At 42.1% G+C, this 27141-nt stretch overlaps 1 protein-coding gene across 1 annotated transcript in view; it reads right to left on the minus strand.

Moving 5' to 3' along the window:
• Positions 1 to 27141, minus strand: part of ATG7 (autophagy related 7) — a 151712-nt gene that overhangs the window by 49459 nt on the left and 75112 nt on the right. The window contains exon 17 of the mRNA XM_060239876.1: positions 24611 to 24733. Within this exon, the coding sequence (XP_060095859.1) occupies positions 24611 to 24733 (123 nt within the window). The remainder of the gene's footprint in view (positions 1 to 24610; positions 24734 to 27141) is intronic.

Below are 27141 nucleotides of genomic sequence, written 5' to 3' on the forward strand. Positions count from 1 at the left end.
ATGAATCAAGCAAGTGATATACCGAATTCTTGCAAATGCTAGAGGCCAGGAGAGAATAACTCTCCATTGGAAACCCATTTAATGCATTTATCACACTTCTGCCCTGATTTAGATTATCTTCTTCATATCTTTCTATTAAAACATAGGCTGCATTTATACAACAACAACAAAAGGAAGTAATCTCATTGCTCATGAGATTTCTGTGTTCCACACTGCAGCCTGACAGCGCGCCGCCGGAAACAGGAAGTGACGTCACTTCCGGTGACGTCATGCCACCGCCGGAAACAGGAAGTGACACCACTTCCTGTGACATCATTTCCCCGCGTCACCTGCCGGAAGCGGGAAGTGACATCACTTCCTGTGACATTACTTCCCCCAAATGACATCATTTCCCCCAAATGCCACTGCCGGAAACAGGAAGTGACTTCACAGCACTTCCTGTGACGTCCCCAAAAATCCCCCAAATATCACCGCCGGAAACAATTTTGTTCTCAAATCCTGTATATACTTCATCAGTATATGGGATAAGGCACTTTCTCAACTGTGCTGCATAATGCAGCCTATTTATTTTGTCCTGTTTGCTCTGTTGGCTCTATCTGCGCCACCTTCATCACTTTCGGGGTGTGGATCCCCCAGTGGGGTGGTCTCGCGACTCCCTCCGCCGGCTGTTTCTGATAGCCGTGCGCCCCCTCTTTCATTTGATATGTGTCCCGTGCGGATGCCACCCTCCCGCCGGGAGATGCCGCAAAATGAGCCCCCTCGAGGCTTATGGCGGCAGGGCTCGGGGGAAGCGAGCTAGACTGCTGTTCTTTTGAGGGGTCATAGAGTGTTTCGAGCCCGTCCCTGTGGCATCGGTCCCATCGTTGTGGGGCCCAGGGGGCCGGCGCAGCGGCACGCTGAAGCAGCCTGTCGGTCACTTCTGGGTTCCTGTCCTGCATCTCGACCTGTGTTATTAGTGACAGGCTGCTTCGGCGTGCCGCTGCGCCGGCCCCCTGGGCCCCACAATGATGGGACCGATGCCACAGGGATGGGCTCGAAACACTCTATAACCCCTCAAAAGAACAGCAGTCTAGGTCGCTTCCCCCGAGCCCTGCCGCCATAAGCCTCAAGGGGGCTCATTTTGCGGCATCTCCCGGCGGGAGGGTGGCACCCGCACGGGACACATATCAAATGAAAGAGGGGGCGCACGGCTATCAGAAACAGCCGGCGGAGGGAGTTGGGAGACCATTCCACTGGGGGATCCACACCCCGAAAGTGATGAAGGTGGCGCAGATAGAGCCAACAGAGCCAACAGGACAAAATAAATAGGCTGCATTATGCAGCACAGTTGAGAAAGTGCCTTATCCCATATACTGATGAAGTAAATACAGGATCTGAGAACAAAATTGCACTAGAAGACACAAACACAAAGCTCCCTTACACTGAATCAGTGCTTGGGTCCACCAAAGTCAGTATTGTCACATAAGAGAAGCCCTGTTGGATCAGGCCAGTGGCCCATCCAGTCCAACACTCTGTGTCACATAAGAACATAAGAGAAGCCCTGTTGGATCAGGCCAGTGGCCCATCCAGTCCAACACTCTGCGTCACATAAGAACATAAGAGAAGCCCTGTTGGATCAGGCCAGTGGCCCATCCAGTCCAACACTCTGCGTCACATAAGAACATAAGAGAAGCCCTGTTGGATCAGGCCAGTGGCCCATCCAGTCCAACACTCTGCGTCACGTAAGAACATAAGAGAAGCCCTGTTGGATCAGGCCAGTGGCCCATCCAGTCCAACACTCTGCGTCACATAAGAACATAAGAGAAGCCCTGTTGGATCAGGCCAGTGGCCCATCCAGTCCAACACTCTGGGTCACATAAGAACATAAGAGAAGCCCTGTTGGATCAGGCCAGTGGCCCATCCAGTCCAACACTCTGGGTCACATAAGAACATAAGAGAAGCCCTGTTGGATCAGGCCAGTGGCCCATCCAGTCCAACACTCTGCGTCACATAACAACATAAGAGAAGCCCTGTTGGATCAGGCCAGTGGCCCATCCAGTCCAACACTCTGTGTCACATAAGAACATAAGGAGGGAGGGAGGGAAGGAAGGAAGGGAGAAAGGGAGGGAGGGAGGGAAGGAAGGAAGGGAAGGAAGGAAGGGAGGGAAGGGAGGGAAGGGAGGAAGGAAGGGAAGGGAGGAAGGGAGGAAGGAAGGAGGGAAGGAAGGAAGGAAGAAAGGAAGAAAGGAGGGAAGGAAGGAAGGAAGAAAGGAAGAAAGGAGGGAGGGAAGGAAGGAAGAAAGGAGGGAGGGAAGGAAGGGAAGGAAGGAAGGAAGGAAGGGAAGGAAGGGAAGGGAGGGAAGGGAGGAAGGAAGGAAGGGAGGAAGGGAGGAAGGGAGGAGGGAAGGAAGAAAGGAGGGAGGGAAGGAAGGAAGAAAGGAAGAAAGGAAGGAGGGAAGGAAGGAAGAAAGGAGGGAGGGAAGGAAGGAAGGCCACCCCCTCCCGCCAGCCCCCCCCATTTTCGGCCCCCTTACCTGCGGCGAGTCCGGCGGCGGCGGCGGAGAGGCTTTTCCGACGCCCTCCCGGGCGGAGGAGCATGGGGGGGGGGGGGTGGTAGAGGCCCGGGAAGCGTCGGAAAGGCCCAGGGTGGTCGCTGGAGGGCCTCCAGCGGCCACCGCGGGCCTTTCCGACGCCCTCCCGGGCGGAGGACAACGGGGGGTGGGGGTTTAGAGGCTCGGGAGGGCGTCGGAAAGGCCCGCGGTGGCCGCTGGAGGGCCTCCAGCGGCCACCGCGGGCCTTTCCGACGCCCTCCCGGGCGGAGGACAACAGGGGTGGGGGTTTAGAGGCTCGGGAGGGCGTCGGAAAGGCCCGCGGTGGCCGCTGGAGGGCCTCCAGCGGCCACCGCGGGCCTTTCCGACGCCCTCCCGGGCGGAGGACAAAGGGGGGTGGGGGTTTAGAGGCTCGGGAGGGCGTCGGAAAGGCCCGCGGTGGCCGCTGGAGGGCCTCCAGCGGCCACCGCGGGCCTTTCCGACGCCCTCCCGGGCGGAGGACAAAGGGGGGGGGTTTAGAGGCCGGGGAAGCCTCGGAAAAGCCCGCGGTGGTCGCTGGAGGGCCTCCAGCGGCCACCGCGGGCCTTTCCGACGCCCTCCCGGGCCTCCGCCGCCACCACCAGGCCCCGTGCGCGGGCGGGGAAGGCAGCGAGTGAGGGAGGGAGCGTCCCTGCGCGTGCGCAGGGCGATCTGCGCACGCGCAGGGTCGCTCCCTCCCTCACTCGCCGCCTTCTCTGCCCGCGCGCGCGGCCCCCGGCTCTCTGGCTGGCTAAACCGGGACCTCTAATGGTCCCGGTATACCCAGCCCGGGAGCCGGGAATTGGGGGCCAGATTCGGGAAAGTCCCGGGAGACCGGGACGGTCTGGCCACCCTACTGTTGGCAGCAGAGAAATGGAGTCTTAAAAAAGGGTGGGAAGGTATTGACAGGATATTAGGAAAAACTTTTTTACAGTAAGAGTTGTTCAACAGTGGAATCAGATACTGAGGGAGGTGGTGAGCTCCCTCTCACTGGCAACCTTTAAGCAGCGGCTGGACAAACACTTCTCAGAGATGCTGTAGGCTGATTATGCATTGAGCAGGAGATAGATGGCCTGAATGCCCCCTTCCAACTGTATGATTCTATTCTGCTTTCTGGTGGTCATTCCCATCATTCCAGCCTCAGGTGAAAAATACCACATGAGAAACATTTGGTTTCCACCAGCTTGCCCCTGCACCACTTCACAGGCTTCTGCTTGCACAGGAAAGGGAATCTAAGCATGACATGTCATACATCATCATTAATTAAACGTCTGGGAATAATGGGGCATGATCCAGGAGACATGGTCCTCTTGGCAACAGTTATGTTACCTTTTGACATCTAGTTTTGGCCTTGTTTAATATCGTCAGGAATTTGTGTTTCTGTAGCCAAGAGCTTGAGTTCTAACATTTCAAGAACATGGTTGTATTATTAGTATTAATTGTGCAGTCATTTTCTAGCTGTAATTGATTTGCAATACCTGATTCCAATGAAAAGTTTATTCTCAATATTATATGCAATGATCAAATACATCTCTAATTACTAAGTCTTACGTATTTTCATTAAAATATATATTTTTACAGATCTCATTTAAATCATGACACAACTATTTTATACACTTATGAGATTCGAAAATGTATGGCTTAACTAAAGTGGGGATATGACTGCCTGTATGCTGTACTGGTTACAGTGTCAGAGTACCCCAGTTTGGAACCCCCACTCTGCCATGGAAGCTTGCTGGGTAATTTTGGGCCAGGCACACACTTTCAACCAAACCAACCTCACAGGGCTGCTGTGAGGATAAAATGGAAGAGAACAGAGTAAGCAGCTTTGGGTCCCCACAGGGGTAAAATGTGGGGTATAAACAACATAAAGTGACATAAATAATGCTGTAGTTTCCTACTGTAAATCAGACGAAAATTATATTTTATGATATGGAGCCAAAAAGGCCACTTCTGTGTTGTGTGGTCCATGTTGTATATGATCATGTATTCTCTGATGTGACAATGACATTATCATACTATGCATTCTGCTCCTGATCTACATCACCAACTGCCTGTATTAGGGATGGGAATGAGCACTACGGCATAGCAAAATGCAAGTTACAGAAAAGGAACTTCACAAAAGGAAGCTGTTTTAGCAGCAGATCCATGTCATGACTAATGTGTTGTTTCTAGCTTAGTCACATCATTAAAGTATCACTAAAGACTGTATGTCAGTCAGCAATGGAGTGCTATTGAGTTTAAAGCTAAACTCAACATTTCTTAAATTGGTTTAAACTAATCTATAAACTGGTCCACATAAATGACAGTTGAAAATTTTGTATATGCAGCATGAGCCATCAGAATCATGCTCTCTCCTTCCTTACTTGCAAACAAGTAATGCATAGCCTAGACTAGAGCATTTCACCTGGTAACTGTTGGCTAGCCCTAAAGGGTAGTTCACCCACTTCTAAAAATGGAACTGCCCTCACATAGTTTACTCTTAACATGAACTCCCAAAGGAACTTTTGAACAAAATAAATGCACACACTGTGGTACTAAAAATGCAAACAAAGATGTTAACAATTAAACTTCTCTAAAATGTTGTCTTTAAGGATTTATATGGAGAAAAAAAAGTCCTAAAAATGTCCAAGTATTTAAAATGCTAGGAGGTGGCATTCATGCAGAATACAGTAATTTCATTGGCAGTCAAATACTCAACGGTTTACTAGATGCAGACTTGCCTCAAGAAATTCACAGCACCTTTTGGAAAAGCAACAACGCTATGTGTTTATTGAAATCTACATCTGGAAGTAATATGCACAACCACAACCAAAGTCCAAAGACCTACAGGGGGCTATATACTAGGCAAGCACTCGTTTGTGTGCAGCCATACCATGTTATAATTCATGTTCTTAATTACAGCAAAATGTTTAATATGTTGCAATGCTTTTTTCTTGATATGAGACCAACAGGAGTACCTTAAATAACATAATATACTGTGACAGACTAGAGTGAAATAGTTGCTTTGAAAAGCTCAAACTCTTCACACAGCAAAATATTTAAGCAATCTCTTGTAGTGAACTGTTATTTTTGAAAGCAACTCTGCCTTAAATCCAGCTAAGGTTTTAAGATAAAATTTTCCGATCTGACTGCTTAAAGAAATAGTAGGTGGGGTGCCATTTTCTAAAGGAAAGTAGCAGGGGTGTGCAAAAAAATTCCTGTATTCTTTGGGTTTGGGTTTTTGAACTTTAAAAATATAGGTTTTTCATTATATTCTCCAATCTCAATTCGGATATGGCAAATATTTGGAAAAGCCAACTTTTTTACGGGGACTATTGACTACAATAGTCCTCATAGGCTATAATGGAGAATTAAACCAGGGCTATCTGGGGCTCTGAGGGGGTTTTTTTTAGGTAGATACACCAAATTTGTAGTACAGATGCTGATGCTTCTCCTCAAAACCCCCCACTCCTCCCAAGTTTAATAAAGTTTGGACCAGGGGTCTAATTTTATGGGCCTCAAAGGAAAGTGCCCTATCCTCCATTGTTCCACTGATTTGCAAGTCATGGCTGAACTCTGAAGACATTTAAAGGGCTCGCGGTCCTTTAAAATGTCTTCTCTAAGCAGTGAGTTAACCTGGAAGGCATTTAAAGGGACTGCAAGGTCTTTAAACGCCTTCCAGGTGAACTTACCATGGAGTTGCATGGATTGGAGAAGGCATTTAAAGGGATCATGAACCCTTTAAATGCACTTTAAATTCAGTTATTTGGTGGCCCTGAAAAATACCAAATATTTTCAGGTTTTTCAGGACTTAGCCATTTGAGATAGCTGAAATAAAGCCCCATCTGGTAATCAACTTAAAAAATATGCCTGGTTTCAGCTCGGTTTATGCCAAATGCAGACCCCTAGAAAGTAGAGATTTTGTGAAACAGCGCTATATTTTATAGATTCGGCTGCAGAGAAATTAAATATCTTCTTTACATATTGAAACCAGTTACCCAAATGCATTTCAAGTGATTATTAGCTTATATATCTCAATCTGACCAATGCAGAAATAAAATATTATGCTTTAAAGAATCATGCGAAAGTGATAATAAATCTAATTTGATTTTCCCTGGGAAACTTTACAAACAGCTAATTAGAGGGCCACATTCTTCCACTAGTCAAAAGCTCTTATTCTACCTCTGAGCACTGCCTCTTTACATGCTGGACAAGCGGGGAGGGCAGGATATAAATTCAATAAAATAAAATAAATTAAGAAGCTCGCAAACTATGTTTACCTCCTTTATCAGGCAATTTAAATGTCCAAGAATCAATTTTAACACAATGAAAAGACCTACCAATGCAGGTGGTCCAACAGTACTAGATTTAATATATTATCAGGCAATGCTTTTAGCAAATCTAGTTAAACAGTACAGAGAGTCATACAAAATTGATTGGAAATGTATTGAAAATCCAGATCCTTTCAAGAAATCTTGTGGGTTACACATGATAATAATTCATATTCAAACAATAACAATCCTCTCATTGAAGCTACATTAAAAATCTGGACTAAGACTATTTTTAAATCTATGGTTTAACAATGCAGCTGGCTAGGCAGAACTGACCTTGGAAAAAAAGGAAAGAGGCCTGGGACTATGAGTGCCCTAATCTCCAAGATTCCTAACTTTCTCAGAAGATCATTTCAATTTAACCTTCTCTGGGTGCATATGGATGAGTCTTATTGGTTCCTGGGGTCAACTCAGTAGGGGCAATTTCAGAGAGAGAGAGAGACCGACAAAATTCAAATCAAAATGGAAGGTGGTGTGCAGTGGGGTACCATGGGGTCAGTTCTAGGACTGGTGCTTTTAAACTTCTTCAGTTATTTGGAGATTGGAGTAAGCAGTGAAGTGGCTAAGTCTGCAGATAACACTAAGTTGTTCAGGGCAGTGAGAACCAGGGAGAACTGTGAAGAGCTCCAGCAGGATTTGCTGAGGTGAGTGGGTGGCATCGTGGCAAATGAAGTTCAACATGGGCAACTGCAAAGTGAGGCACATTACCGCCAAAAATCCTAACTACAAACATATTTTGACAGAGTTCAAACTGTTGGTAAGTAGCCAGGAAAGAACTTCTGGAGTCATGGTAGATAACTCACTGAAAATGTTGACTCAGTATGTGACTACAATAAAAAAGGCAAAGGCTATGCTGGAGATTAATATGAAGAGAACTGAAAATAAATCAGCCAGTATCATAATGCCCCTTTATAAATCTATGGTGCTTCCTCATTTGGAATACTTTGTACAGTTCTGGTCACTGCACCTCAAAAAAGATATTATAGCATTGGAAAATGTGCAGAAAGGAGCAACTAAAATGATTAAGGGGATGGAATACCTTCCGTATGTAGAAAAATTAATGAGGTTATGGCTATTTAGCTTGGAGAAACAATGATCAAGGGGTGACTCAACAGGTTTATAAAATTATGCATGGGATAGAGAAGGTAGAGAAAGAAGTACTTTTCTTCCTTTCTCACAATACAAGAACTCATGGGCAGTCAATGACAATAACAATCAGTAGATTTAGAACAGATAAAAGGAAGTACTTCTTCACACAAAGAGTAATTAACACACGGAATTCACTGCTGCAGGAAGTGGTGGAGGCTACAAGGACAGACAGATTCAAGAGGGGATTGGATAAACATATGGAACAGAGGTTCATCAGTGGGGAAGAGGGAGATTGGATTTATACCCTGCCCTTAACTAACCAAAGGAGTCCCAGAGTGGCTTACATCTCCTTTCCCTTTCCCTCCCCACAACAGACACCCTGTGAGGCAGGTGGAGCTGACAGAGCTCTCCCAGAAACTGCTCTTGAGAGGAACAGCTCTGCAAGAACTTGTGACCTTGTACATCAGCAGGTGGATGTGAAGGACCAGAGAATCAAACCCAGTTCTCCCAGATAAGAGTCTGTGCACTCAACCACTACACAAATTGGCTATTAGCCATGAGGTATAAAGGAAACAGTATGTCTGGGACACTGATGCTCTGTATTCTTGGTGTTTGAGGAGCAACAGTGGGAGAGCTTCTGGAGTTCTGGCCCTGCTAGTGGACCTCCTGATGGCACCTGGGTTTTGGCCACTCTGTGACATAGAGTGCTGTACTAGATGGACCACTGGTCTGATCCAACAAGACTCCTCATTTGTTCTTATGCTCTAAGCTGCTTTGGGTCCCCACAAGAAAAAAAAGATGAAAACCGGGACAGATAAAAGGCAGGTTTGTGAATGGGTGGGAAGGAAATAAGAAAAGAGGGAGATGATATGTGGAATAGCAGTGGGGTAGGAATGAATGTAGGAAAGATACAGGGGGAAATATGACCCTATCTGAATCCAAGACTGCACAGTTTCCCCGCCCCCCCATCACAACCTCCCAAGAGCTCTCAGGAGCCAAAATACCTGGACACTTCCATTTCAGAACTCCCCATAAAAGTCCTTCAGCTCACACTGCACACAGACCCCCATTTCACATGTTCTGAGGGCCACAAGAAATAGGAAGAAAAAACTGCATATGATGTTGACTACAGAGTTACCCCTGGCCATTCTCCCAGTAGTCAGTTTCCTTTTGGGCTCCAAAGCAAATAATATGGGCTTGAATGGGATATCTTCAAAAACTTGCACATAACAGCCCACATTATAACCTAGGGCTATTCTGCATAACATGCATTAGTACAAATAGGTACACCCAGCATTTTTCTTGTAGTGGAGTGAGAAAATAATGGCAACGTTTGGCGACGATAAGGTTCTGCTGCACTCACTCTTTCAACCAAGTAGTCATTGACAATATCAGATACTTTGGTAAAGTGCCTGATTAAGGTATGATATAATCACCTAAAGAAGCTATGCAAGAGAATACAAATCCAATATTTTATCAATTTTAAATATTGTATAGTATTTTATTACTATACAGCAGGGGTCCCCAACCCCCAGTCTGTGGACCAATACTGCTCCGTGGCCTGTTAGCAACTGGGCCGCAGAGTGAGGCAGAAACTTTCACCTACTCCTCATTTAAAGACCTGCATGATGGGACAGGGTGTGGGCATGGCGGCAGCCTGGGTCAGCAAAAACCCCAGCACCCCCACTGGTCCGTAGAAAAATTGTCTTCCACAAAACTGGTCCCTGGTGCCAAAAAGGTTGGGGGCCACTGCTATACAGGACTGTACTGTTTTACAGTACTATTACTACAAGCTGGCTTGAAAATACTGGCTTGAATTATAATGGAAGGCACTGTTTACTTTCTCTAACAATAAAAAGTTTAATGAACCCCATTCTACAAAAAGAAAATAATCAATTTCTATTTCATTTCCATATTAAAATGTAAAGGAATAGCATTATTATTGCTACATGCTTCCTATGGTATCATATCACTGAATGTTGCAATTTAGTTCTACAATGACAAGCCATAGCTACATTAGCTGGAATATTATTGTTAAAGCTTATATTACATTCTGCTTACAAGATTATTGCTCCGACCAATTGCCCCCTTGTGATTAGTTAGCTGTTTCATATCTCAGACGTGTGGTTATATGTCTGGTATACAAGTGACCTGGGAGGAAGGCAGACAGGAAATACAATTAACAGCATTGCATGGTGGTTTGGGACTGTACAAAGGAGTTTCATATTCTCCATGTCCATAGTTTGTTTATTCCACAAGGGCCAATTTCTTGGGAATGAACCCACAACATACATCATTCCTATGGAAGTTTAAAAACAGTTTTAAAATGTATTTTGTTACTTCTCAACCACAGTACATATGAAGTTCCCATAACCTTAGTCTCAAATTTTTATACACTTGAAGACAATCCTGCAAAAACCTGCTTGTCAGAGTACAGCCTTTTCACCACCAATTCCTGTGACATGGACAAGATGCAGTTTTTATAATTTTGTGGAAGAACTGATTCAGAATGTTTTCTAAATGAAAAATGAGAGTGCACATGTGTCCAACTGTCCTGAAAGGAAAGTACCAAAAGTGTATAGTAGGCAAGATAACAATCATGAGCCACATTGGACTCTTAGATGGTTTAGGTAGGTGGATTAGGAGAATATGATTGGAGGTAATCCCTTCCTCTACTCCAGAATATTAAACCTGCTGCTTATGGAACTCATCTCATATTTGCCTCTAGTATACAGCTAAAATGTCTTCAAATATCTGCAAAACCTGTTTGGTGAGAAACAACAGTGGAACAAAAGAAATGCAGACACCATGAGAAGAACCGCCTAGTTTAGATAGCTGTTGCGGGCTCAGGATAGCTGTTGCGTCCCTGCTGATGGTAGGTGTCTGTTTTACAAGAGACACCTACCATCAGCAGGGACGCAACAGCTATCCTGAGCCTGCTCTAACGGGGAGGGCAGGATATAAATAAAATAAAATAAATAAATAGTATAAAATTTTGGGGCTCAAGATGGAAAACTTAGGACTGAACAGAGCAAATGAGAGGTGACATGGGAGGCTGTGTTATTATTGGAGAGAAAAGTGGCAGTAAGAATTTTGTAGAAGCCTGTTTGGATAGGAAGGGCAGGTGGTAATCAGTACTGCGCATTTTATGTCACCATGAAATGAGAACCTAGGCTTTCCAAGACTTAGAAATTTGGACAGGCCCTGGCATATAGTTAACCAATCTTTTGTTAGTATGATTGTAAGTTGCTTTCCCAGAGGCCAAAACATTGGTAGGGGTTAAAATTATGTTCCTGTAAAACAAGAACAAAATTGCAAGGAATTTTACAGATCTTAAATGTAACATTTAGTACTGCATCACTTTTTATATGCAGCATTGTATACCTCAACTGGCAAATGTACTCAATGCGTCTCAGTTTATATGAGGTGTCCCATATAACATCTGTATGTTATATAATGTAAATTGTGCATGCTGTGAATGCTGTATAAAAACTCAGCACTTAGCTAGCATAAATGGCCTAAATCTGGGGTGGCCAATGGTAGCTCTCCAGATGCTTTTTGCCTACAACTCCCATCAACCCCAGCCAGCATGGCCAATGGCTGGGGCTGATGTGAGTTGTAGGCAAAAAACATCTGGAGAGCTACTGTTGGCCACAAGATACTTCTTGTGTATTGGTTTTATCCAGGTTTTTGCAACTTTGTTTAAGACAATTGCTCTGTGTAATTTTGTTGTTGTTATAAAGGCTGGAAAGTAGCAGTAGCACCGATGGCAGTAATAATTTAAAAGAACTTTATATTTATGTGGCACTTTTCCTGAATGTTCAAAACTCTTCATATATTGTATTTCATTGTCCATAGTACTAGAACTCTATCAGGCATTTCATATTTTAATTGTGATGGTATACAGCATTGTATGTTATAATTAAGAGGAACAATGAATCACATTTGCTTTAAAGGTTACAAATTCACAAAGGACTGAGCTATCAATGGCTACTAATTATGATGGATATTTACTTCCTCTAATGGACTGGAGTGACCATGGACTCAGCATGAATCTGATAAGACACAGGTGAAAGTTCATTTCAAGTTGCAGCAAATCCCTCCCCCTCCCCCAATATCACTATAGAATCTACACATTGTAAGCCAGCAGATCTGTTCTGGGTGGTCAGAGGCCTACTGAGATCTGTCACAGGAGATGGTAGACTGCTTAGTGGGCCACCGTAACCACATTGCTCAGCACTTTGCAGATAAAATATCTGCTCCAATTAAAAATAAGAACATAAGAGAAGCCATCTTGGATCAGTCCAATGGCCCATCCAGTCCAACACTGTGTGACACAGTGGCCAAAAAAAACAGGTGCCATCAGGAGGTCCATCAGTGGGGCCAGGACACTAGAAGCCCTCCCACTGTGCCCTCCTAAGCACCAAGAATACAGAGCATCACTGTGTTAACATAAATCTGTGTTAAAACTTCCAGTCTGCAGGCCATTACTTTGATTTCCACATTTGTTGACATATTCTTGTTAAGATTTTGACAGGCTCTATTTCTGTGACTTTAAATAACTCTATTGATATCCCATCTACTCCTGGTGATTTGTTTGTCCCAACTGTTTTGAGTCCAGCTTTCACTTCACTTTTTAAAACTACAGGTTCTTCTTCCAAAGATTCTTCTTGGCAGGAAGAAGTAACAGGGTCAAATGGTGCTGTAGAGTCAACTTGTCCAGTTGTTTGGAATACTTCTGAGTTTATTTAGTCTGAGGATATGGACAGGATCCTTGGAGATTTGAGGCCTACCTACTACTTGTAGGACCCTTGCTCTTCCTGGTTACTTGATCTGCCTGTGAAGGCTGGCTAACTGGGACAGAGAGGAAGTTAAAGCTTCCTTAAGAGAGTGGGTGGTTGCCCCAGCCTCAAAGCACACCCTGGTAGATTACTCATGCTGGGAGATGTATGGAGAGTGAGTGAGACTGTTGATTCTCCTGGACTTATCAGCAGCTTTCAGTACCATCAATCATGGTATCCTTCTGGACTGCGTTTTTGGGAGGCACCAATCTCCACTCAACCTATTTGGAGGCTAGGTTTCAGAAGGTGGTGCTGGGAGACTGCTGTTCAGCTCCTCAGGCCTTTGTGGTCTGCAAAGGTCTATCTTGTTCCCCATGCTCTAACATCTAACTGAAACCACTGGATGAGGTCACCTGGAGACTTGGGCTGGGTAAATGTTTATAATCTGCCTTTCTGCCCTCATAAGGGCCACCAAAGCAGGTAATGATTGAAAACACACACAAAAATCACATTTTAAAAACATTAAAACCAACCCCCCATCATTAAAACAAAACGGAACAGTTAAAATATGTACAAACAAATAAAAGCAGCAATTAAAATATTGTCAGGAAGGAGGGATCACTTAGGTAATTTCAAACAAAATAGTCATCAACTGGTAGAAGATGGCAACAGAAGAGGACAGAGAAATTTTTCTGGGGAGAGAGTTCCAGAGCTTTGTTGCCACAACCAATATGCAAATATGCAGATGACACTCAGTTACAGCTTTTAACTGATGTCAGTGAGGCTGCAGAAACCCTGAACACTGGTTCAGTTTAGGAATATATATGGCCTGGAGTTCTGGAATAAACATGGGCTAATCAACTGAAGATTAATCCTGACCAGACAGAAGTGCTACTGGTGGGTGGAAGGTCTCACCCATTCTGGATGGTGTTGTACTCCCCTTGAATGAACAAGTCCATAGTCTGGAGGAGCTCTTGGACCCAGGACTTTAGCTAAATAAGCAGGTGGCAGCTGTGGCCAAGAGTGCCTTTTATGAGCTTCAACTGGTTAGACACCTGCAGCCCTACCTGGCCACTGTGGTATATGCCCTGGTTACATCTAGATTAGATTACTGCAGTGTATTCTACAATGTGTTCTTGGTACAGAATGCTACAGGCAGGATGTTGACTGGAGTGGGTCATAGGGCATATTACTCCAGTCTTGGCCCATCTACACAGTTCCCCAGTTTGCTTCTGGGCCCAATTCAAGGTGCTAGTGTTGACTTTCAAAGCCCCATATGGTTTGGGACCAGCACACCTGAAGGACCACCTACTCCTTTATGAATCCACTACTGTTATCTTCAAAGGCCTTGCTTTGGGTGTCCTTTCCATCTGAGATTAGACAAGTGGCACCCTGGAGAGGTTCTTCTTGAATGTTGCACCAAAGCTTTGGAACTCTGTTAGATATGTCTGTGCCTGTCTGTTGTTGTGTTCCACCAATGTGTGAAGACTTTTTTTTTGCTTGGCATTTTTTCAGAGATTAGTAATGTTGATTGTTTAAATATCATTATATGTATATTAGCTATGTTTTTAATTGTTTTACAATGTGTGTGTTCTGTGAGGGTTAGTTTTAATAGTTGTTAAATGTTTGATTATGCAGGTTTAGTTAGCCATTCTGGTGGCCTTTGAGAGAGTAGAAAGGCAGGATATAAATGTTGTAAAATAAATATATAATTAAAAATAAATTTGAGTGGCTCTTAGGTCAACCACAGTGGGAACAAATTAAGCTGTATTGTTCTATAGGTGGGGGATCCACAAGAAAATACTGCAGGTTGTTTTTAGGTTGTCCATGAATAGCTGCAAAGATGACTATAGTCTTGGCTTTTCAGGAAGCCAAAATCTAATCCCCCCTTCCCATGCACACACCATGCACAGTGCTGGGACAGTCCTGGTAGGCACACACTCTTAGACTAAAGAATATATGGGAAGAAGAAGAGATCTTTGTCATCACCCAGACCCCTTCGCTCACCAAAATCTACTTGTGAAGGACAGAAAATCTCAGCAACAGTGGGGCATGTGGCAAAGGTAGCTGCAGGAAGAAAGAAGAATCAGCTGAAACCCAACTAATATTTTGTGAAAGTAAGAAGTTCTGCAAGAATGAAGGTGCAAAATTTTGACAACTTCCCCTTGACTACAGTCTGCTCAAGGGTGGCTTCAGAGCTTCAAACTGGCATCTGCACTGAGACAAAGAAAGTGATAACATTCCCTTCTGTAAACTTTCTATTCACAGACAAAGAACAAAATTTGAGTTCAGTGGCATCTTTATGACCAACAAAATTTGATTCAAGGCATGAGATTTCATGTGCATGCACACTTCCTCAGATACTATGAAATGGAATTTACCAGTCCATACATATTAGGCAGAGGTTGAACAGCAAAGTAGCATACAACACAATGTAGATGTTTTAACAGATGAAAACAGGAATAACAAGCAAAGTTTATAAGGTCACCATTATTTGGATTTAATTCCAGGGAAAAACAGTGAAGCAAATGTGAGAATTGGAGACAGATATGTAAATGTATCCTTCTTAATTGGACTATTAAGAGCAATTAACTGAGACCTTTTTGTTACACTCCATCTGTCTCCTCTCAAGCATGGAGTTAACTAATAGCATCTTTTTCTTTGAGGTGGGTTGATTTGTAGTCCAGTGTTATTTCTCCTGTCACCAGACCAGAGAAATGCATTCCAGAGAAATGCATTCCAATATGTTATTCTAATATTCATTACACAACAATCACTATTCTAATCTACTATTCCAAATAAGAAATACACTAAAATAAAGAGGATGTATAGCGCTTCTTGGTGAAAATGCAGATATAAGGGCTGAATAAGGTTAGCATATGTAGTGAGATACGAGAAACCAATATCCCTGTTAAGTCCAGGGATTTTTTGTTCCAAGTGCTGTAATACCTTACAATTCAGGAATTTCCTTTTTGCAGTCTGTTCCTAAAGTTCCTTTGCAATAAAACAGCTACCTGAGGTTCTGAATCTATTCACAGATGTGTGGGATTTAACCCATAATTTTTCCATGTAAAGGAAATAATCAATCATAAGAACATAAGAGAAGCCATGTTAGATCAGGCCAATGGCCCATCCAGTCCAACACTCAGTGTTACACAGTGGCAAAAAAATAATTATATATATATATAAACACACACACACTGTGGCTAATAGCCACTGATGGACCTCTGTTCCATATTTTTATCTAAACCCCTCTTGAAGGTGGCTATGCTTGTGGCCGCCACCACCTCCTGTGGCAGTGAATTCCACATGTTAATCACCCTTTGGGTGAAGAAGTACTTCCTTTTATCCGTTTTAACCTGTCTGCTCAGCAATTTCATCGAATGCCCACGAGTTCTTGTATTGTGAGAAAGGGAGAAAAGTACTTCTTTCTCTGCTTTCTCCATCCCATGCATTATCTTGTAAACCGCTATCATGTCACCCCGCAGTCAACATTTCTCCAAGCTAAAGAGTCCCAAGCGTTTCAACCTTTCTTCATAGGGAAAGTGTTCCAGCCCTTTAATCATTCTAGATTCCCTTTTCTGGACTTTCTCCAATGCTATAATATCCTTTTTGAGGTGCGGCGATCAGAACTGCACACAGTACTCCAAATGAGACCGCACCATCGATTTATACAGGGGCATTATGATACTGGCTGATTTGTTTTCAATTCCCTTCCTAATAATTCCCAGCATGGCGTTGGCCTTTTTTATTGCAAACACACACTGTCTTGACATTTTCAGTGAGTTATCTACCACGACCCCAAGATCTCTCTCTTGGTCAGTCTCTGCCAGTTCACACCCCATCAACTTGTATTTGTAGCTGGGATTCTTGGCCCCAATGTGCATTGCTTTGCACTTGGCCACAATGAACCGCATCTGCCACATTGATGCCCACTCAACCAGCCTCAACAGATCCCTTTGGAGTTCCTCACAATCCTTTCTGATTCTCACCACCCTGAACAATTTAATGTCAGCCGCAAACTTGGCCACTTCACTGCTCACTCCCAACTCTAAATCATTTATGAACAAGTTAAAGAGCATGGGACCCATGTTAAAGAGCATGGGACCCATGCCCTGCGGCACCCCACTGCTTACCGTCCTCCACTGCGAAGACTGCCCATTTATACTCACTCTCTGCTTCCTATTACTCAGCCAGTTTTTGATCCACAAGAGGACCTGTCCTTTTACTCCATGACTCTCAAGCTTTCTAAGGAGCTTTTATCAAAAACTTTCTGGAAGTCAAGGTAAACAACATCTATCGGGTCTCCTTTGTCCACATGTTTGTTCATCCTCTCAAATAAATGTAACAGGCTAGTGAGGCAAGATCTTTCCTTACAGAATCCATGCTGAGTCTTCCTCAATAACCCATGTCCATCAATGTGCCTACTCATCCTGTCCTTGATAATGCTTTCTACCAACTTTCCCGGTATTGAAGTCAAACTGACTAGCCTGTAATTTCCCGGATCTCTTCTGGAACCCTTTTTAAAGATGGGGGTGACATTTGCTACCTTCCAGTCCTCAGGAACGGAGGCAGATTTCAATGAAAGATTACAGATTTTTGTTAGAAGATCCACAAGTTCATCTAAGTTAGAAGATCCACAAGTACATCTAAGTTTTGCTACTCAACCAGCCGCCCTTTCAATTTATGAAAACTCCCAAGTATTAGCAATAGAACTCTACTATATGAAATGGCAGACAGACAAAAAATATTTATGTACATTTATTTATTACTTTAAATTTCTATCCCGCCCTCTCCGCAAGCAGACTCAGGGTGGCTGACAACACTCATATTCACAAGTTAAAACCAGTAAAAACCAATAAAACATAATCACAATTTAAGATTTTAAAAACAATAGTTTTACAATAGTTTCATACCACCATTCAGTTTCATACCACCATTCCCTACAAGGAGTTCAGGCCAACATGCATCACTCTCTTAACAAGCCTGTGAAATATGCTGAACGAAAAGGAATGCCCCAAGTTCACTCAGGAAATTTCATGGCAAGCAGGGATCTGAACCTAGGTTCTCTTGGTCCTAGCCCAAGGTTCTCTTGGTCCTACACCACACTGGCATACAGATATAATAAGAAAGATGATGGCAACCCAGAATTAGAGCAATACAAATGCACAATGTAGCACCAGACTTGGTGTAACTACTGGAAAAAGTGTTAAGATTTTGAATATTGCTTGCTTGAACACGCTGCATTTGAATAGGGGGGAGGGTTTGGAAAACTTTACTTTCTGACCTGCGATAACTCTTAAAATCTTACTCTGGATATGACAGCAAAGGCTTGGATCCAAACATTCCTATGGGCAAGCACAAAGGCATAGATATTGTTAAAATTTTAATTGGTTCACTGTGTTCAGAAATACATAATAAATGTTGCTAGATGTCCCTCCATTTTGAAGCTACATTTTATTCCCTCCAAGATGCTTGTCATAATCTTGAGTTTGCTCTGTCTTCATTGTTTACTTGTATAACAAGTGAAATGCTTCACTGCAAGCTACAGGGCAGATTCTAATATCCCAGGATGTAAGCTCAAGGTATTTTGCTTGCACATGGTGGGGTGGAGGGAAGACTGCCAAATTCTTCCATGCTTACTGAAAAGCTGTATCATATGGAGCTCTGAAGATCTGTATGTGAGTGTGACTGGTAGAGAGAAACCTGGACACCCCTCTCACAGCCGATGAGCAGAAGAGATATTTGGCCCTAACCCATGCTTTGCAGTGAAGTATATCATTTACTGTACAAGTAAACAATATTGTAGTATACAGAACTCAAAACTATTACAGTACCTTGGAGAAACTAAAATTGTTTCTGGCTTAAGCTTGGTTTCTGGCTTAAGCTTGGATTAAGCTTAAGCTTTGCTGCAACTCCAGCATCCTTTATTGTACTAAATGAAAAGATAAATGATACCAAAAAAGAAGAGCGTGGAATACATGGTTTTCCAGGTCAGTTTACTTTTCACCATACAAACCCACTATTATCTTGCAATCCGTCAATGCTGTATCTGCTATAAAAGTTTAAACAAGCTACCAAAGCTCAGAGTTTTGCACCTGAAATTTAAGCTTTTTATTGCTCTCATATTACATAAGGGCTTTGGGAGGGAAGGAGTAGAACAAATTGAGACTTTACACATCCAGAGAGCAAATCAACCTTTTTAGAATTGTTCTCCTGATAATGAATTGAGACTTGACACACATTTAGGACTCCACCCCCCTATTGTTTATCTTTTAGTACCACTGTTGTAAATAATTCCACAAAGGCAATCATAATGACTTCTATACTATTAATTTTTATTAGTGCCTAGAAAGACCTTTTAGTTGTAAATAAATATCATAAACCTACAAAATTCCTTAGGAAAGGTCACATGTAACAGGTTAGTACAGATGCCGCATCAAAGCAGGCTATAGCACTGAAAGAATCTTGCAGTTGTTTGCTCCCTACCCCTTCCTTGTAACTTATCATTATACCTAGTCATCATTCTACAACCTGTGCTTATTCTCTATTCAGGATTACAAACCATTCTCTGAATCTGGGAGCACACAAAACCTTGTTTATGCAGTACTACACCTTTGTTTGTTTTGCATCTGAACAAACCATGCAGATGATGTCTTCAGCAAGAAGGTGGGTAACTGCTATAGAAACAACAGTACTCACATCAGAATGGTAAATAAAGGACTACATTCATAATTTTAATTTATTACACCGCAATCCTCCAATGAGTTCATAGTGATAAACAAAGAGTCCAACTTAATTACTTGAAAGATTCATCTAGTCTAGAATCCTGCTTACAACTGTGGTTATGAGATGCCTCCAAAACCCTCACAGTTGGGTTGGGAAGACCACTCTTCCCAGAACCAGGTCTTAGAAATTTCATCTTGAGGGTCCTAATTGGTGAATTGCACCTTGAGGGCCCTAACTGGGCAGAAAGGCAGAATAAAAATGTTATAATTAAACAAATATTCAAAACTGTTGTACTAACATAGTCCCATATTTTCATATTTTTCAAAATTAAAAAGTCCCAAATGCATTGGTATTTCCCTCAGGGAACAGGTACTAACACTACAGCAAAACTGTTTATTCATTTTGGTACCTTTCCTGGAACTAGATTATCCTTTTTAATATAAGATCATCAGAACTGGGTCCCCAGTATTTTAAATTAGGCTGGAACAAAGAATTTATATAATGCACTAGACCACGACCAGGGGTTCCATGCACACCCCAGTCCCTTTTCTGATATTTCCTACACATATCACTGCTATTTTTACTAAGCAGACATTCAGTGCATTGGCCATCATAATACCAGGACAGTCAAAATCAATTTATGCTCCATCAATTATTAGGATTTTGTCCATTCATCCAGTTTAAAGGAATCCATTAAAAACAGAAGGATGTACTTCATCTTAGCAACTCAGAAACCGTATTCAGCTAAAAGGCAGTAATATAGTTTAGTAACTCACTGAGCAGAGCTGAGATTAGTCCAAAATACTTTATTACATTGTCTCCAATGAAGTTCTGTACCAATGGTGTGAATATTTATCAGATACAACTTTCTTTACTTTATTTATACCCTATTTTACTCCCCAATGGGGAATCAAAGTGAACATATGAACATACGAAGCTGTCTTATGGACCCTTGGTCCATCAGTCAGTATTGCCTTCTCAGACTGGCAGCGGCTCTCCAGGGTCTCAAGCTGAGGTTTTTCATGCCTATTTGCCTGGGCCCTTTTTTGGAGATGCCAGGGATTGAACCTGGGGCCTTCTGCTTACCAAGCAGATGCTCTACCACTGAGCCACCGTCCCTCCCCTTACAACATTCTCCCCTTCTCAGTTTTGAGATTCTCAAAATCTATTATGGTTAGGTTTCCATTTTCTTAACTCAATGGACTCTACAGAGTTTAGAGGGGTGGAGTGGGAGTCAAACAGCCATGGATAAGGTTTGCTTTTAAATTTTGTTTGCCTCTTTTCTACAAACAAGAACAAACTCGCTATAGCCACAAATCTGGTTTTTAAAGACAGTGACCAGCCCTAATGCAGAAAGTATTTATAATACCTGGGAACTCAAACTTCACATGTTGTGGGCTTTTTCTTATAATATTGTCTGGCAGCAGTTCTCAGCTATCCTGTTGATGATGGAAAAGACTAGAGCCAAAGAACTACCAGTTGAGCGAATTTCTGCCAATTCCCCCTTCCTACTGCAAGTCCGGGGGGGGGGGGGCACTCATGATGGTTGGGGTGGGGACCACTGGAATGAAGAAATGTGAAAAGGAATGGCAATTTGGCATTTTTTCTTACACTTGTGAAAAGCTTTCACAGAAGAGGGGAGAAAGATGAATATAATACTGGGGAAGCTGGCCCACTGGACAAATAAGGCTGTGGTCCACAGATTTATCTGCCTCCTTATTTATTTAAAACATTTTAAAGCTTGTCTAGGGTCAGAGATGCCTCTTCACTGAGGGAGAAGGTCTCTGGCTGACCCCGACCTCTGCCTGAGTGAGACTCCAACATCTGGACTCAGCTAGGTTGAGCTCAACTTACCCAGCCACGGGAGAGACCCTGCAGGAGCATGGACAGGAACCACAGCAACTGCAAAGATCACAGTGCTTGGCAGGACACGGTGAAGCTTAGCCCTGAATCTGAAGGAGCAGTGAATGATGGCAATGGCAGGAAGGCATCAGTGGTTAGCGCTGATATCAGAAGAGCCGCAGGGAGCAGCAATTGGCCACAATAGTAGGGGGTAGTAGCAGTCGGCACAAAGGTCAAAGGAGCCCAGAATGGAAGCAGCAAAGACACTTTCAGGGTCCCCACTGGCTCCTGAAGTAGCAATCACACAGGCAGGCCCCTGGAATAGAAGGCCGTTCTCTTATGAGCCTGCTGCAACAGACTCCAAAGGTGGTCCCCAGTCACAGGAAGAGGTGGATAAAGTCTAGGTGAATGGGAGTCAGGACTCCCTGTGTCCACATCAGCCACAGCTGTGTCTCGCAGCAGGGAGCGCTTGGCCAACCTGGGGGAGGAAGATGCCTGGGGACAGGTTTCGGTAACTGGTCTCTGGAAACACTCCCAGCCAGGTACACAGAAGGGAAACCAATGGGAGCTCTTAGAGTGGGAGAGGCAGGAAGGAGAGAAATATAAAAGGAAGCTCCTGGTAATAGGCCATGGAGGAGTAGAAACTGGCCATGAGGAGGAGGAGAAAAAGGGTGGACCAAAATCCCTCCCCTCCTATTCTGAGACCTAGGAGCTTCCCATTGAGCTTGTTGTTAAAATAGCAGAAGGTGGGGTTAGTCCAGAGGCAATTACGAGTCATGATAAGCTGCTTTTCCACTCAACCTACAGATCAACGAGGGGGGGGGGGAGTACTCAGGAAGCCAACCAGCCATTAGGTCAGAGTATCCTGGAGAAACACCAGAGTAGCAGCCCACAGTTGCTGAGCTCCAGCTGCATGCTGGCAATTTACCACCATAGACCCCCACCAGAACACTGCTGGTGCAACCCTCTGTGTAGGCAGAGAAAAGGCAAGCCAAGAGGTGTGGCAGGAATTTACCAACTCCTTAAGCTACCTAGGAATGCCCCCAGCACTGGCATAATGTTATGCCAGCAAAACTGACCATGTGATATGCTGATATGTGCCCATACAGATGATGCCCTTGTTAGTGATGCAGTTAGTTTTTTTCCTCCATTCACCTGACTAAATAATGTCTCCAGTCCATAAATAAACTCTCAAAACTGTCAAGTCTACTGTTGACACTGCAAGACCAAATCTATTGGTTCTACTAAGTGGCAACATGGTATGTCACCAATTAAGTAACAATATAAGGTTGTAAGAAACATAACAATATAAGCTTGTAAGATACACCTGAATTTTTTTTTTTTGCATTTTACCCATTTGGGGTTTTTTGGGTGTTTCTAGGTTGTTTTAAGACTCAAAAAAGGAGTAACACATGGCTTTGTGCCAGATACATCTGACTTCAGAATTTCTATGACAGCATTACAGTTTCTTCTAATCTAAAGGAATCCTGTGAACCTCTTCCAGCTGGAAAAACAGCTATGTTATTTATACTAGTAACAATAAAATACTAAGTTCTCTCAGAAGGAACAATAAAAACAACCATTCATTGTTCTATATGATAAACTGCATTTAAGGTCCACTTTATTTGAAAAAGAAAAGGACTTAATTCAAAGCTGCCATTCCAGATACAAATGTATTCAAAGTTCGGAATCTTGGTTTCCAGGTTAAGATGGAGTGGAAGAAGTTCAGAAGATACGTAGAAAAAGAATGGAAAATAAAAGGACATTGGACAATCTTTGATAATGATTAAGTATAAGTGGGGGGAAGATATGAACTTTGGTTCTTATTAATTAGGGGTACCTTTTAAAATGATGTTTTGAATTTAGTACACCGGTGGGAGTCAAGTAAAGGGGGGAGGGGGAGGTAGAAAGTAATATATGGGATTAAAAAAAAGTAGTTATTAATGATATAAGAAATTGAATATATTGCCATATGTTACTAATAAAAATTGTTTGAAACATGAATCTTGGTTTCCAGGAAGAATGCAAACCATAGTTTGTCTGTTCAGATATAACAACAAACTATGGTAAACACCTCCACCATATAACTTTAAAGCTAATGTTTGAGAGGAGGAGGAGGAACTGCAAGGGACTGCTTGACAAAAATATGTGATAGTCTGCAAAGACCAGAAAGATAAAACAGTAGCCTTTTATATAACAATGCTTAAGTAACATGGCACAGAGAAAAACATTTGACCTAAGAATTCATCAAACCTAGTCAGAAACAACACATGACTAAACACCTTGGAATGCGCTGTTCATGCAGAAGGAAAACACTATATTAACTATAATATGCATTGGATAAGACACTACAAGTGTTGCAGTAATAGTATAAAGTGTAATCCAATACTTGTTGATAATGTTACCACTGTGTTACCCAAGACCATTTGCCAAGTCACTGTTTCAGTAACATGGAGTAATAAAAAGTGTTCTCTACAGTTAATGCAGAATATTCCTTTGCTGTTTTTTTTATAAAAGAAAAATATTCAAGTCAAACAATTCTTCAAATTCAAATACCAAAAATAAAAATGGCTTGCTATTCAATGAGTAATCTAGGAAAATTTTAAATATAAACTACTTAGGAAAATGTTGTATGTTGCTCATAATAATGACAGCATGGTTGTTGATGTCATTCTTCTGAATTTATCGTAAACATTAGATCATCAAAACACAACAAAATGCTAGGAGCACCACCGGTCTGAACTGGCAGGGCTACTACTTGCAACAGTAGTACTCTCCAAAAGACGCACAAGCAAAAGCACAAAACCAAACCTTCCCCCGTGCATTTATATACCAGCAGCTGGAATTCTATGGCATACCATATGGCAGACTGGTCCACTGATTTGTTTAATTCTTGTTTAAAACCACCAATACTAGTCACCCTATATCATGTTGTAATGAGTTCCAGAATTTAAAGTACTTCTTCATATAGCACTTAATTATCAGACAATTCAGCTTTGCAGAAACAATCACTATCATGTGCCTCTCACATACAAATAAAAGCAACCTGGTTTGCTTTTTAGCAATAACTGTCATCATCTCTGTACAACTTGCATTTTTAATAACCTAGACACTAAGGAAAATATCCTGTTACTACATATATTCTGATTATATTATATTATATATTATATCTATTATATATTCATATAATTGGGCAAATTGCTAAAAAATGTTTTGTTGTTGTTAAGCATCAGTTAAATGAAGTTAAAGAGTAATACAAGCTTTTATTTCCCCATAATTTGTTTAGCCTTTAGTGTTTAATTCACATTACCTCAGCTGCTTGGGTTTCCTGATGCAACAAAGTCAAACCTGTGAGATCTTCCAAGAAAGAGTGTGATGAATTAAAAACCTTTGCTAGGAAAGTAAAGTCTTCTCTTTCATACTGGTCAAGGACCTACACATAAAAAAAGAAGAAATAGTGTCAATACTTCTTTGTTGTTCTAGAATCAAATCAATCTAACAAATGGTTCCTATCACAAGACAGAGAAGCTAGTTATTTTAAAAAAAATACAACAAACTTGTATATTATATCCTCCCAATTTACACTTGTGGGAAATATGGTTATATTTTGCTAACAATGAAAGAGAAGTATGAGAGTAAGATTCTCAAGACATCTTTCCACAGCACAGCCTTTCAGAAGCAAGTGCTAGTATGTGAGCTGCTAACTAATTTAACCACAGCCACCTGTGAAATCCAACCAATGCAATTTATTCTCCCAGATAACAGTGGTTTGTTACAAGCATAATCTCAGTTAATCTCTGCATGAATCTATCTCAATAAATCCTTGATTACAAGATTCATTTAAAGCAAGATCGAAATATCCAATATTCTTGTAGTGTGTACAGTTAAAAAGAAGGTTCAGCAACATAAAGGAATTAATATACAGGGTTAGGGTACAGACTTAATCTGCACAACAATCAGTGCTATGACCAACGTGAATGAAAAAATGAAGATGCGCAATCAGATCTCTTATCTCTAAACTTCTATAAACAGCCAAGATGAGATTCTGTTTGGATCAAGACTGTGGGGCTGGATTGGGGCAGAGGTGTAACCAGGGCTTTTTTGTTAAAAAAAAAAATCCCAGCAGGAACTCATTTGCATATCAAGCCACACCCCCTGATGCCAAACCAGTCAGAACCGTGTTCCTGCTGAAAAAAAAGCCCTGGGTGCAATCCTTCTTTGTTCCCTATGTCCTCTTCCAGATGCAAAATGCCTTTGAGGTAACATTTGCATTTTTTTATCTGTATGGAGAAACTACATCCAGGGGTCTGATTTATATTAGACAAAGAACACTGGAGGAAAAAGTAAACCATGTTCTTCACCCATTACTGTTATTTATATAAAATAAGTATTACATGAGAGTCTTCATCATATTAGATGCAAGATTTCTCCAATGTGATGTACATGTAGTTTGGTACTGGCAATCACACTTTTGCTTATTCAGTCTTCTTGGATCACTAACCGCTTAGTAAGGTTTACTAAACCACACTTGTATATTTGCAGATCTGTAGGAAAACCGATCTTCCATGTGCAGTTCCATGAACTTCAAGTGCATCATCTGAAGAATGTTAATAGTTTTTAGCTGATAGTACTGAATAGCTGATTATTCTGAGATCTTGAGTCAAACCTAATGCCAGGTATCCATTTTGCAACACTACTAGCTACTGCACATTCAACTACCAAGTAAACACACATTTAAAGAAAGAGTGACAGGCAGACAAATATAACCAAATTCAAAGAATTAGGTAATGCTGATTGAAAAATATTTTGAGCAGCGCAAAACATGAGTTTGAGAGCTGTACTGCCACCAAAAAAACCTCTCCTTAAAATAAATCTAAAGGGAGAAAACATTGATATTTGCATTAAAATGTTTGGTATCATCAGTTCTATCACTGAGTCTAAGCAGACCTGGCTTTGCAAGCTGACCAGACATAAAGCCATTCTGAATCTGGTTGGAACAGGATGGTATTTATGCAAAAAAAAAAAGTATCATATATAAACTGATCAGAAAGAAGAAGTCACTGTGAATGGTTAATATCGCTACTGTTTATTTATCTATGTCCTGTCTATCCACAGTGTCCAAAGCAGCTTATAAAATATAAAGATACATTGTTAAAACATACCATCAATAGCTAATATCAGTATAGTGTCAACAGGTGCTATTCCAAACACAATATTGATACTATCCTTGCACAGACAAAAGATAAAGATGGACAAAGCAGGAACTAAAAATAGAAAAATTGGGGTCCATGCAAAAGGAAGGTGAAGAAAAGATGGTGTAAATGGGGTCTTAGGAAAAGCTTCTCTAAGGAAGATGGTCTTAAGAAGGGACTGAAACGTAGGAACACAAAGGGCCTTCAACCATACCACAGCAACAGTCAGCTTCAGTGTGCAGAAAAGAATGAAAGCTTGAAGAAAAGAGTAAATGCCCAGAGCAGCTATTAATACTAATACCTCGGTGGGGTAGGGCGGGATATAAATCGAATAAAGTAAAGTAAAGTAAAATAAGAGCTGTTTTTTAAAAAGGGGTGTGCAATTTTTTAAAATCGGTGTTTTCTACAGATGGGCACAATGCCAAACACAATCCCCAGCCCACCCAGAAAGTGCAGGGTGAGTGTCTGGGGAAAGCACCCCAAACTGGGCAATGTCCAGGCCAGACTTTGGTTCTGTGTTCAGGTTAGCCTCATCCCTAGTATTTTCAGTTCAGGTCTATTGGATCCCCAAAAATTCGGTATTTCCAAAAAAAATCCTGGATCCCAATAACAGTATGTATCTGGGACTTTTCAGAAATCCTGAATTTGG

This window comes from Heteronotia binoei, chromosome 5 (assembly GCF_032191835.1).
Source record: "Heteronotia binoei isolate CCM8104 ecotype False Entrance Well chromosome 5, APGP_CSIRO_Hbin_v1, whole genome shotgun sequence".
Classification (NCBI taxonomy): Eukaryota; Metazoa; Chordata; class Lepidosauria; order Squamata; family Gekkonidae; genus Heteronotia; species Heteronotia binoei.